This window comes from Microcebus murinus, chromosome 14 (genome assembly GCF_040939455.1).
Source record: "Microcebus murinus isolate Inina chromosome 14, M.murinus_Inina_mat1.0, whole genome shotgun sequence".
Lineage (NCBI taxonomy): Eukaryota > Metazoa > Chordata > Mammalia > Primates > Cheirogaleidae > Microcebus > Microcebus murinus.
The window spans coordinates 1,056,899-1,069,140 of record NC_134117.1 but is presented as its reverse complement, the minus strand read 5'-3'; the positions used below and the strand labels follow the sequence as shown (position 1 = coordinate 1,069,140).

General features: G+C 60.9%; 1 protein-coding gene across 3 annotated transcripts in view; it reads left to right on the top strand.

The window, feature by feature from the left end:
* Positions 1-12,242, top strand: part of JAKMIP3 (Janus kinase and microtubule interacting protein 3) — an 82,607-nt gene that overhangs the window by 46,843 nt on the left and 23,522 nt on the right. For all 3 annotated transcript variants that reach the window (XM_076009691.1, XM_076009690.1, XM_012781440.2), the window contains 8 exons: positions 3,420-3,635; positions 4,954-5,073; positions 5,749-5,895; positions 6,200-6,331; positions 7,571-7,606; positions 8,325-8,384; positions 10,644-10,772; positions 11,698-11,826. In XM_076009691.1, the coding sequence (XP_075865806.1) occupies positions 3,420-3,635; positions 4,954-5,073; positions 5,749-5,895; positions 6,200-6,331; positions 7,571-7,606; positions 8,325-8,384; positions 10,644-10,772; positions 11,698-11,826 (969 nt within the window). The remainder of the gene's footprint in view (positions 1-3,419; positions 3,636-4,953; positions 5,074-5,748; positions 5,896-6,199; positions 6,332-7,570; positions 7,607-8,324; positions 8,385-10,643; positions 10,773-11,697; positions 11,827-12,242) is intronic.

The window sequence follows — 12,242 nt, the reverse complement described above, 5'->3', positions numbered from 1 at the left end:
GCTAGGCTGATGCCACGGCACTCACTCTAGCCTGGGCAACAAAGCAAGACTCTGTCTCAAAAAAAAAAAAAATAATAATAATAATAATAAATTAAAATAATAGAATTGCTTGCAGTGCGTATCTCAACTTTCGCTTGTCTAAGAATATCTTTCGTTTAAATATATTTTAGGAAGATATTAATATTAATATACTAATATTAATATTCCTAATATATTAAAAGAAATATATTCCGTTTAAAAGGAATATATCCTTTTAATCGAGAGTCTCGATTTGTTGCCCAGGCCTAGAGTGAGTGCCGTGGCGTCAGCCTAGCTCACAGCAACCTCAAACTCCTGGGCTTGAGCGATCCTTCTGCCTCAGCCTCCCGAGCAGCTGGGACTACAGGCATGCGCCACCATGCCCGGCTAATTTTTTATATATATATATTAGTTGGCCAATTAATTTCCTTCCATTTATAGTAGAGACGGGGTCTTGCTCTTGCTCAGGCTGGCTTCGAACTCCTGAACTTGAGCAATCCGCCTGCCTCAGCTTCCCAGAGAGCTAGGACTACAGGCGTGAGCCACCGTGCCCGGCTAATATATACTTTTTTTAAAGGACATATTCATGGAATCTGGAACTCTTGAGCTGTCAGGTTTTTCTGCTGTCACTCAGGAGAGGTCACTCCACTGTCTTCCGGTTTCATCAGCTTCCGCTGAGCAGCCAGCGTGACTCTCACGCTCGTTCCTCTGGGACGATCCGTCTTTATTCCTGTCCTCTTTTAAGACATTCTATTTGGTTTTCAACAATTTCACTATGAAGCGTCTAGGTGTGTTTTTCTAGTTTTTTCACACTTCTTGGGCCAGCTAAGCTTCTTGAATCTGAAGTGATGTCTTTCACCAGACTTGGAAAATTCTTGACCCTGTTATTTAGTCAGATATTACTTCTGCTCCCCTCTCTTTCTGGGGCTCCAGTTGCACGCATTAAATACGTTAGACATTTTAACCATATCCCTCATTTCTCTTAAACTCCACTCTGTTTTGTTTTTCTGTTTCTTTTCCCTTTTGTGCCCTTATTTTCCCTTCAGCTGGACATTTTCTGTGGGTTTATCTTGGCTTCATGGTTCTACCGTGCCTAGTCTGTTTTTAAACCTTCCCAGTGATTTCCTAATTTTAGATATTATATGTAGAGTTTTTGTGTTGACTTAATTTCTTTTTGTAGATTCTAATTGTCACTTGAATTACATTTTTATTTTCTACCTCTATCAAAATATTTTAATGTATTAATCACATTGATCATTTTTAGTGTATTAATAATAATTTTTTAAAGTTCTTATCCGCCAACTTCAATGTCCTCATCCTCTCTGGGTCTGTTTCCACCAATCACAATGATTTCTAGTCCTTATTGGCTACCTCTCGTCATCTTTTGGTCTGCCCCTGCTCCGAGCCACATGCCCAGGTGGGTCTAGAGGTGGGGTCTGTGGGTCCGGTTCTTTTTTTTTTTTGAGACAGAGTCTCGCTTTGTTGCCCAGGCTAGAGTGAGTGCCATGGCGTCAGCCTAGCTCATAGCAACCTCAAACTCCTGGCTCAAGCAATCCTCCTGCCTCAGCCTCCCGAGTAGCTGGGACTACAGGCATTCGCCACCATGCCCGGCTAATTTTTTGTATATATATTAGTTGGCCAATTAATTTCTTTCTATTTTATAGTAGAGACGGGGTCTCGCTCTTGCTCAGGCTGGTTTTGAACTCCTGACCTCGAGCAATCCGCCCGCCTCGGCCTCCCAGAGAGCTAGGATTACAGGCGTGAGCCACCGTGCCCGGCCCTTTTTTTTTTTTTTTGAGACAGAGTCTCACTCTGTTGCCCAGGCTGGAGTGAGTGCCGTGGCGTCAGCCTAGCTCACAGCAACCTCAGACTCCTGGGCTCAAGCGATCCTCCTGCCTCAGCCTCCAGAGTAGCTGGGACTACAGGCATGCGCCACCATGCTCGGCTAGTCTTTCTATTTTTAGTAGAGATGGGGCCTCGCTCTTGCTCGGGCTGATCTCAAACTCCTAACCTTGAGCGATCCTCCTGCCTCGGCCTCCCAGAGTCCTAGGATTACAGGCATGAGCCACCCCGCCCGGCCCCCGGCTATTGATTTCTTGTTTCCCGATAAGAGGAAAGTGACACCGCTCGTTTGTGTTGTATATTCTCCTTTTGTTCTCACTAATCAACTGTGTGTCCTCTTCCAGCACCTCTGTGCTCGAGTAAGCGAGAATTTAGCGGTTAGGGATTTCTTGTTCTGCTCGCCCCCTCCCCCCTCACTGCGTGGCCTGAAGTCCACAATCTGGGCTGGTCAGACAGCTCCGCCTGTGCTTCCAAGCTAACCTCAGCACCTTAGCTGGTTTTATCTTTTTTTTTTTTAATATTTTAAAATTTTACTTCAAAAAATATATATTTTTTTCTTTTTTTAATAGGGTCTTAGGAGTTTCCAGTGGGATGGTTTTATCTTTAAACCGCATGTAAAGTGGACAGATACCCTAGTCTGTCCTGGTGCTGAAAAGTGTTCCGTGTCAGGCTGTCCTCCCTGAACCCCTGGTGGCCCCATCTCCCTGTAAATGCATGGCTGTCAGCGACGGCGCCCAAGCCCCCAAGTGGACTCTGTCATGCGGACTCTGGGCCGCTCCGTCTGGCCTGCTCTGCCTTCGCCTCTGAGCTCAGTGCCCGTCACCCGCCCTCGCGTCCCTGCGGCCGCTGGCAGGAGGGCCCAGGGCTCCGCAGCAGGCGGCCCCTGTGACCCGGACGGGCGTCTTAAGCTGCTGTTAGCAGGTGGAGCCCACAGAGCTGCGCGTTAGGGGGGTGGGAAGGCCACCCACCCTCACAGCCACCAGCCTGGCCAGGGAGCACAGGGCCTCACAGGCAGACCTGGCCACCCCACACTGCCGTCCGGCCCGCCTGTCTGGGTGCCCCACCTCACCCCAAAGGCCTCGGCTTGCCTGGCAATAGCCGTGGCCATTCCTGGACGACAGCAGGGCCCCCACCTGCCCACCCCGCCCCTCCTCCCCTGGTGCACAGGCCCAGATGGGGAAGGGGCAACATGGGCTTTGAGGCCGGAATCCTATTCCCTGGCGCCCTGCGCCTCCTCTCCTGCTGGCGGGGTGTGGGTGACTCTGTGCAGCGGGAGGCAAGGGCTGCTAGAACCTTCTCCCGGCCTTGTGGGACCCGTGGCCCCTGCACACTGGGAGCCCCAGCGGGACGGGGCGGGATGGGGCACACGGGGGCCGGGACCCTTCAGGAAGGTGCCTCAGCGGGCAGCGGGGCTGCCGGCTCTCGGCGCGCGACGCTCCGCTTTCGCTTCTGGTCTCAGAGCCCGAGACGCTGGCGGGGCCGACACTCCGCCTGTTTCCGTGGTGGCCGCAGCCCTGCGCCCGGCCTGCCTGTGTGACTGTGTTCTGTTCTCCTTGTAGATGGAGGAGATAAAGTTTAAAGACAGAGCAGTCTTCGTGCTGGAGAGAGAGTTAGGGGTGCAAGCCGGGCACGCTCAGAGGCTGCAGCTCCAAAAGGAGGCTCTAGACGAGCAGCTGTCCCAGGTCAGAGAGGCCGACCGGCACCCCGGCAGCCCCAGGCGGGAACTTCCTCATGCAGGCGGTGCAGGAGACGCCTCAGACCACTCGGGAAGCCCTGTAAGCACCTCCCCAGGCCCCCCCCGGCCCCTAGACGTGCACACAGACGGGGCTGCCCCTAGCAGGCAGTACCCCAGGGAGGGGGTTGGCCAGAGCCCAGGCGGAGCCAGCGCCGGCCCTGGGTGCCCTGCAGCCCGGCCCTGACCGTGGGAGCGCTGGCAGAGACGGCCCCTTCCTTCCCGCCAACACAGCGCCAGCACTGGCCTCATCTCCCTCCTGCGGCCCCCGGCTGGCGGCAGAGGAGGCTGCCTGGGCACGCGCTGCTTCCCTCCCGCACGCGGGCTTGGCCCTCTGCCCGGAGAGGCCCCTGTGCCGGCTCCCTGCCCGTCCCATCCGCGGCCGGGCCCCTGGGGTGGTGGCTCCCGGCACGCACGCCACCAGTCATCCGCTTTTGTGCGGCTGCACCGCTCCCCGCGCCTGCAGCTGCCTGTGGCGGCGTGGGGCCCGCGTGGCCGCAGCTTCCGTGCTCTCCTCGTCCAGGTTCTCCGTGGCGGCTCTGGCACTTCCTGGGGACCCGCCTGCCAGGGACCCCGGCGGTCCTGCGGGGCCTGTCCCCCCCCCCCCCGCCTCTCCTGCACCTGTTGAATGAGGAACTCGAGTCTCGCCCGGCCCCTCCCTGGACGGCCGAGTCCTTGCTTTGAAACTCTATTTGAGCTGAGCCAGGCCTAGGACAGTGACATTTCGAGAATAGAAAATGACATTTTGTGATCTGATTATGAAGGGATTAACCGAATTAAAACCAGCACCCCCTGCTCTGGTGCTTGACAGACTATTGCATTAACTCCAGAGACATTCTGAAACCAGATCGAATGTTTTCGCTGATCCGTGACCAAGGCCCGGTGGTTCCAAACAAAGGTGACCCGCTAGCGGCTCCGTCTGAGGGCGCCCTTCTTGGGAAGCCAGCCTTCCACAGTCTCCCGGTAGCTCCTCCTGTGCTCACGGCACAATGCCCGAAAATCGGCCCCCGCCGGGTCGGGCGGGGCGGGGCGGACCCTTCCCGCAGGTGCGGCTCAGCAGCGGCCCCCAGAGCACGGGCGGCTGCGGCGTCTCCCCGGCGTGGCCCAGACGGGCGGTTCCCGCATCTGCACGCCCGGCCCCCCACATTTGCACCCTTGGGGCATTTCTGCTCCTCCCGTTCGTCCCCACCGTGCGGTTTGCAGTGGCCGCGGCCGAGGGCCAGGGCTGCCTCCCCCTGCAGCCGCCGGAAGCCAAGGCCAGGACCATGCGGGGCGTTAGGTCTCCTTAGCGCGCCGGGGTTTGCCAGGGGTTTCTGCGCCCGTGTCTGGGGACGGTTATTTGCAGTTGGTCTTTGTTTTAGGAACAGCAGTTGGATGAAAAGGACGCCCGGCGCTTCCAACTGAAAATCGCAGAGCTGAGCGCGATCATCCGCAAGCTGGAAGACCGGAACGCGCTGCTGTCGGAGGAGCGGAACGAGCTGGTGAGGGGCCGAGGGGCTTTGGGATCCTCTGGGTTTGTGGCTGCACAGTGGGGGTGGGGCCTCTACTTCCCAAGTTCCTTCTAGAACAGAGGAGGGATGGTGGCAAGGCCAGCCTTGCATCGGGGCCGCTCAGCTGTGTGCCGATAAAACTTTATTAGCAAAACAGGTGGGGGGTGGCCGGATTTGGCCCTGGGGTGCTGGCTGGAAGATCTCTGCTCTCTGTGTCTGGGGACAGTGTCCCCCGTTCTGCACAGGGTCCGGGATGTGTGAGGACACGGCCCTCACCGTCAGTCCTGACAGCCGCTGGGATTTTGAGCTCCTGGAGGGTGTGTGAGTGGCTTAGAGTGTCTAGAATGTTCCAGTGGGCTGGCAGTTTGACTGCGCCTCTCCTTGCCGAGAGGAGTGCTGGCCCTGGGCTGCTGGGGCGCAGCTTCACCCTGTCTGCGTGCCGATGGGACCAGACGCAGTCCCCTGGCCACGCCCAGCCCAGCCTCTCAGGTCACCTGGGCGCCAGGCAGGTGGACGCCACCTGGCAGCGGGGACTGAAGTTGCCTCTTTCCAGCTAGTGGGTTGGTGACCACGCTGCGGTGGCCAAGGCTCTGGGCAGGGTGGTGACTCTGCGTGGGGACCTGGCACCCAGAGACACCGGGCCGTGCGATCGGTTCTGTCTTTCAGCTGAAGCGCTTGAGGGAGGCCGAGAGTCAGTACAAGCCGCTGCTGGACAGAAACAAACGCCTTACTCGGAAAAACGAAGATCTGTCGCACACCCTGCGTCGGATGGAGAACAAGCTGAAGTTCGTCACCCAGGAGAACATAGAGATGGTAAGGGGCCGGGCCGGGGCCGCGGGCCGGCGCAGAGGGGGGCCCACCTCCACATCCCCGCCCGCAGTGCAGGAAGACGGTAGCTCCTGGGCCGAGGCCCAGGCCTTGCGCTCGGGCGTCTGGTCTCACGCGCTTGGTGGGAGAGGAGCCCGAAAGCCCTTCGGCTCCCCCCGGGCTCTGAGGCTGGGCGGGAGGCCGCGGCGTGTATTTGGCTCAGGCAGTGGAGGGGAGACCCCAGCTCCCCACGGGCACTCAGGCGCTGCCCCCCACCCCCACGTGTGACGTGGTCTGCTCCGTGTTGCAGAGACAGAGGGCCGGCATCATACGGAGACCCAGCTCCTTAAACGACCTCGATCAGAGTCAGGACGAAAGAGAAATTGATTTCCTGAAACTTCAGATTGTCGAGCAGCAAAACCTCATAGACGAGCTGTCTAAGGTAACCGGTGGGCTGTGGGCCCACCCGTCTTGGCTCCCAGGAGCCCGGCAGGAGGTGGGGAGGACGGGCGGGCGTTTATGGGGCCACTTGGGCTGGGTCCCCCCGGGCCATGGCTTATCTACGTGGCCCTCCCTGCACCGGCCTCTACTTGGGTCTCCGAAATGCGTCCCTCCTGCTGCCTGTGCCCAGCGGTGCTGCCGTGCCCAGTGCTGGGGCCGCCGTAGCTAATCAGCACACGGGAGGGCTCACGACAACGGCAGTTTGTCCTCACGGCTCTGGGGGCCAAAACCGTGGCTGTGGCAGGGCCACGCTGCCCGCAGAGGCTCCGGGGGAAGATCCTCTCTGCCACCTCGAAGACTCTGGGGCCATCGGCCACGTCACGCCATCTCTGCCCCACCTTTCCCGGCTTTGTCCTCTTCTGTTGCTCTTAGCAAGTAGGGTGGGCTCTGGGTCCTTGCTCAGCTACACCTGCAGAGACGCTGTTTCCAGGTCTGGCCACGTTCGCCGGTCTGGGGAGCAGGCTGTGGGCACGTCTTTGGGGGCAGCCTCCAGCCCACGACAGGGCCACCCCGTGGTGTCCCCTGCACCCAGCTCGGTTTTGCAAATAGTCCTTCCTGGAGCTCTGCTCCCGTTATCCCCGTTTGGGCACCTCCCGCATTGTGCTGGGACCGAGACCGATGCCGCAGTGAGGTCATCTCAGAACGGCTGTCCTGTGTCCTCCCGCACGGATGGCCGGTCTCTCTGTGTCACCAGCACGCACAGCTGGGAGGCGCTGACCTGTCTTCAGTGACCGAAGCCGGCTCCCCAGGACCGGGAGATGGGGCACAGAGGGACCCCTGCCCGCCAGGGGTGGGGTGGGGTGGGGCCTCCCCCTGCATGCTGAGATCCGAGCTCGTCTCTTGCTCAGTTACAGGGTGAACGCGCCCCGTCTCGGCAGCGCTAGGAGTTCGTGAGGGAAATAGCAGGGACGGGCAAGGCCTCGGCCCGTCACAAATGCGCAAATGCGCACGGTTTCTATTTCCAATGGCTCTTCTTCCTGCGGCCGAGCGAGGGAGGTGCCCGTCCACCTTGAACAGGGTCCCGGGCGCCCTGCGGTGCTCGCCGCACCTCTCAGGCAGCAGCCGAGGAAGACGGAGGCTGCCAGGGAGTGAAGGCTCCTCTGGGGCGGAGGGCGTGGGCAGTGAGGTTCCGCGGTTGGGATGCGGCAGCGGTTCCACAACGTGCTGTTTTCTTTCCTAGACCCTCGAAACCGCCGGCTACGTGAAGAGCGTGTTAGTAAGTACCAGTCAGTGTCTCCCAAGTGCGACGCTCCCGGTTCCCAGGGTGGCTGCCCGTGGGCCCCGTCCCGGGCCGATGGCGCCTCAGTGTAGACAGAGCAGCTTTGGGTGGCTTGGCTGTCCTCACGGCGCTGCCTGGCCAGGGCTTTGAGACAGGACCCAGCTGAGACAGGACCCAGCCCGGCGACTGCTCCATGTCATGGCTACGGCCAGGCCGGGCCGGGCAGCTGCCCTTCCCCTGAAAACCCCTCCGCCTGGCTTCTCCCCGGGGCCGGCACGGACAGGTGGTCTCAGCCTGGCTGGTTCCCGTCATGCCAGGAAATGCTCCCCGGGTTCCCCCGAGAGAAGCAGGTCACTGGTCTCCTTACACGTGTGAGGGTGTTGGCCTCCACACAGGGTGGGCACCGTCCTGCAGGGGCGGGGGGCCTGGGCTGCTGGCCCCCCTGAGCTCCCCATTCCCGGCATCCCCTCCAGTCCCCGCCTCCTGGCTCAGTGCGTGCAGAGGGCAGCCGGGCTCGGCCGACGGGTCAGAGCCCTGGCGGGGAGGGGGCCCCCCAGGCCTGCAGAGCAGGGCCCCCAGGGGAGGTCTCTCTTTCACATTGCCTGAATCCGTGTCCTACGTCAGTTCACACAATGACACAGAAACACTGAACCGTGGCTTTGAGGCTGATGGAGCCGTTCAGCTGCTTTAAAAATCTCCCCACTGGTCTCTGCAGGAGCGGGATAAGCTCTTACGATTCCGGAAGCAGAGGAAGAAAATGGCGAAACTGCCCAAGGTAAGGAGCGCGCCGGCGTGGGTGTCAGCGCACACCTCGAAAATCCACCTGTGGAGCCAATCTCTTCCTTTGGAGATGAGAAGGAAATAATTTTTATTATTTCTAAAAATTGTTGCTGTGAAGTAACCAAAATAGAATCCAAAGTAAATATTCTGCTTATAATTTTATATTTAGAAATCCAACTTCATTTTTGTTACGTTTCTGAGAGAAGCTAGGAATTCATAATAACGGCACTACCAGCAGCGCTGACGGTGGAGGGGAGGGCGGCTCTGGGGGCTGGTCCCTGCCGCCCGCCCGCCAGTCCGAGCCCCAAGTCTGTGGACGTGCAGTGCTGGGCTCAGTCTGCCCTGCCACACGCCCACGAGGGCCAGCCCCACCATTCCCTGTCCCGCCATTCCCTGCCCCCGCCATTCCCTGCCCCGCCATTCCCTGCCCCCGGCCGCTGCACCATGGCCCCCAGGCCAGCTCATGCCCCCAAGAAATCTGAAGACCTGGGGTAATTTCTGTACAACGCTTTTTTTTTTTTTTTTTTTTTTTTTTTTTAAGACAGAGTCTCACTTTGTTGCCCAGGCTAGAGTGAGTCCCGTGGCGTCAGCCTAGCTCACAGCAACCTCAGACTCCTGGACTTAAGCAATCTTCCTGCCTCAGCCTCCCAAGTAGCTGGGACTACAGGCATGCGTCACCATGCCTGGCTAATTTTTTCTATATATTTTTAGTTGGTCAATTAATTTTTTTCTATTTATAGTAGAGATGGGGTCTCGCTCTTGCTCAGGCTGGTTTCGAACTCCTGACCTTGAGCAAACTGCCTGCCTCGGCCTCCCAGAGTGCTGGGATTACAGACGTGAGCCGCCGCGCCCGGCCTGTACAACGCTTTTTGAGGAATTTGTGATTTTTATTGAGGGAGCTTTTGCAGAAAGTCCCAAAGGGCTTTCCTCCTGCTTCCCGCAAAATGTGTGTGTGGTTTGGTTTTCAGTCAGCTATGCTGCTCAACGGCCAAGCGACGTCACTCAGTCCCAGTCGCTGGGCGCTCGGGCCCTGAGAGTCATTGCAGGCATTTAGCGGCTACCCTGGAGGGGTGGAGGCAGGCGGGTGGGGCTCGGCGTGTGTGTCCTGCTCCCGTTTGCCCAGGCACTGCGGGGCCAAGGAGAAGTAAGTCAGGCAGAAGGGCCGGAAGCCAGGGAGGGACACTCACAGGGCCTGTCTGTGAACATCGCAGGCCCGCAAGGGCGTGCAGGGAGGAGAAACTGAGGCTGTCATGGGGAGCCGAGCAAGGGCCAGGAGGCAGAAGGGAGCAGTGGGCCTCCAGAGGGAGGGTGGGGGGACGTGGTGACCAGGAGGCTGGGCCGCTGCCCTGGTCCAGGCACGACAATCAGAGACTGAGGGGCCACGGGGGACAGGCGTTTAATAAAAGAACCTCGGCCGGGCGTGCTGGCTCACACCTGTAATCCTAGCACTCTGTTTGTGCTAGGAACCTCAAGTTTGTGCTTGAGGGTTCGCCTGAGTTTGGAAGGTTCTGTGAGGGGTCGGGAGAAGCTGGAGAGCAGGGAAAGCTGCCCCAGGTGCTGGTGGCCAGTCACCCCGAACCCCGCCTGGCCTCAGCTGGCAGCCACATGCAGGAGAGGGGCCAGAGACCGGTTTGTGGCCCCAGGGTGGTCTGGGGGCCCCAGGGAGGAGTTTTGCCGGAAGGTTCCGACAGAGGAACCAGCAGGGAGGCCCTCGGGGGGCCGAGAAAGGAAGGGGCCTGGGGCGTAACTGTGAGAAGGTGGCAGGGTTTGGGGTGTTGTGACCTTTCTAAACCTAAGTGAGGAAACCAGAGGTGCGAGAAGCTTTTCAGGGGGCGAGGGGGCCGGGGGCCCCAGAGGCAGGGCCTCGCAGACTCTGTGGAGGACTCGCCTTTGTCTTTGCTCTTGCTCCCGTCTGTCAAGACCGACACTTTCAAAATTACAACAGGAAGGCTTCACTGGAGTCCTGACCTGCCTCGGGGCCCGCACTGTCCAGCCCGTGCGTCCCGCTGGGGACCATGGCGACGGTCTGCCCCGCTGCCCCTCCGGGAGCTGCAGAGTCCTCGTCCCCGAGGACGCGTTTGGCCCCCGCCTGCTCCCCGGCCGCCCCGGGACAGACGGGGCCAGGCAGGGGTGGGGGCGCGCAGCAGGCGTCGCTGGGCGGCTGGGCCCCAGGCGGGAGGACAGGAGGTGGGGGCGGGGCGGGGCCGGTGGCTCGGGGCCTGGGGCTGCACTAACGCCGCGTCTCCGCCCCAAGCCGGTCATCGTGGAGACCTTCTTTGGCTACGACGAGGAGGCGTCCCTGGAGTCCGACGGCTCCTCCGTCTCCTACCAGACCGACCGGACGGACCAGACCCCGTGCACGCCCGACGACGACTTGGACGAGGTGACGCGGCTCTTCCCGCGCAGGCGCCACGCTTGCGGCCGGCCCCCTCGGGGACACTGAGGCAGGGTGGGGTCCGGCCGTGTGTGTCCTGTCCCCCGAGTCGCTAGGTGTGCGGCTGCCCTGGCTCCTGCCCACGGCCAGCCACAATCCCTCCTGCCCCCGAGCCACGCCCTCTGCAGAGGTGTCCGGGCTCCTGCAGGAGGTCAGGCCCGAGGCCCAGAGCAGTTGGGGCGACGGAGACAGCAAGGGGGAGCTTTCTTTCTGACAGAGACACAGCCCCTTCCTCCAGAGCCCAGGCCACCTTCCCGTCCAGGCAGCCGTCCCAGCCCCGGAGCCGGAAGCCACGGCGTGGCCCAGCCCCGTGGCTGTGGGACCAGGAGTGCAGGCCCGTGACGTGGCCCAGAGCCAAGGCCAGGGGTTGGGCCTCCCCCAGCCGATCCCCGAGGGCTGCCCGGTGGCTGTGGGATCCCTGGAGATCCCAGGCGTACCACGGCCTCGGGCATAGGGCTGGGCAGGGGACTGGCTGGGTGGGGGTTTCCAGGCTCAGTCACACCTGGGCACTGCGTGCCCTCCCCACCCCGGCCCCAGGTGCAGGTGCCGGCCTCGGGGGGCATGCTGGGAGGGGCTGTACCGCCCGGGCACTTGACCCTTGCGCACAGCCCAGCTCTCCTCCCGGACGCACTCCCACAGGGCTGCGTGTGGGCCAGACCCGAGGTGGAGGGTGTGGGTGGGGTGGCCTGGCAGGCAAGCAGAGCCCCCGCCCGGCCCGGCCTGCACCCCGGGGAAGCCTCTCTCCTGATGATGGTGCCGGGCAGTGACTGTCCCCACGGGCCGGTGACAGAGCGTCCCACTGGGAGAACAGGTGCCCCACCATACAGGCCCCGTGCTGACGCCGTCTCTGCGTGCGTGTCCCGTGCCCCTGCAGGGCATGGCCAAGGAGGAGACGGAGCTGCGGTTCCGGCAGCTGACCATGGAGTACCAGGCGCTGCAGCGCGCCTACGCATTGCTGCAGGAGCAGGTCGGAGGGACGCTGGACGCAGAGCGAGAAGTTAAGGTCTAACTGACTTCCCCTCCACCCGTTCGGCTGCGCCCGGCCCTCCCCCGCAGGGCCACCTGCTCCGCCCCTCTGCGGGCGGGCCCTAGTGTCCTGCCTTGCTTGGCACCCGTGACGCTCGCTGAGGACGCAGACCTGGGACCGGGACCCGCTGGGCCGGGGGAGGGCGGGGGTGCGGGTAGGTGAGCGTGGGGGGCCCGGGGAGCCCCAGGGCCATGGGGCCTGCAGCACCTGGGGGAGTCACCTTCCTCCACCTGCCGGTGGGGCTCTGGGGCGGCCTGGGTCCTGGAGCGCAGGGGGACGAGGGACGGGGTGTTTGAGCTGTTCTGGAAAGTTCCTGAGATTGTTATTCGCCCAGCACATGTTGAGCTCAAACCTGCGCCTGCCTTTACCCTGAGCCTGAGCAGGGGTGTCCC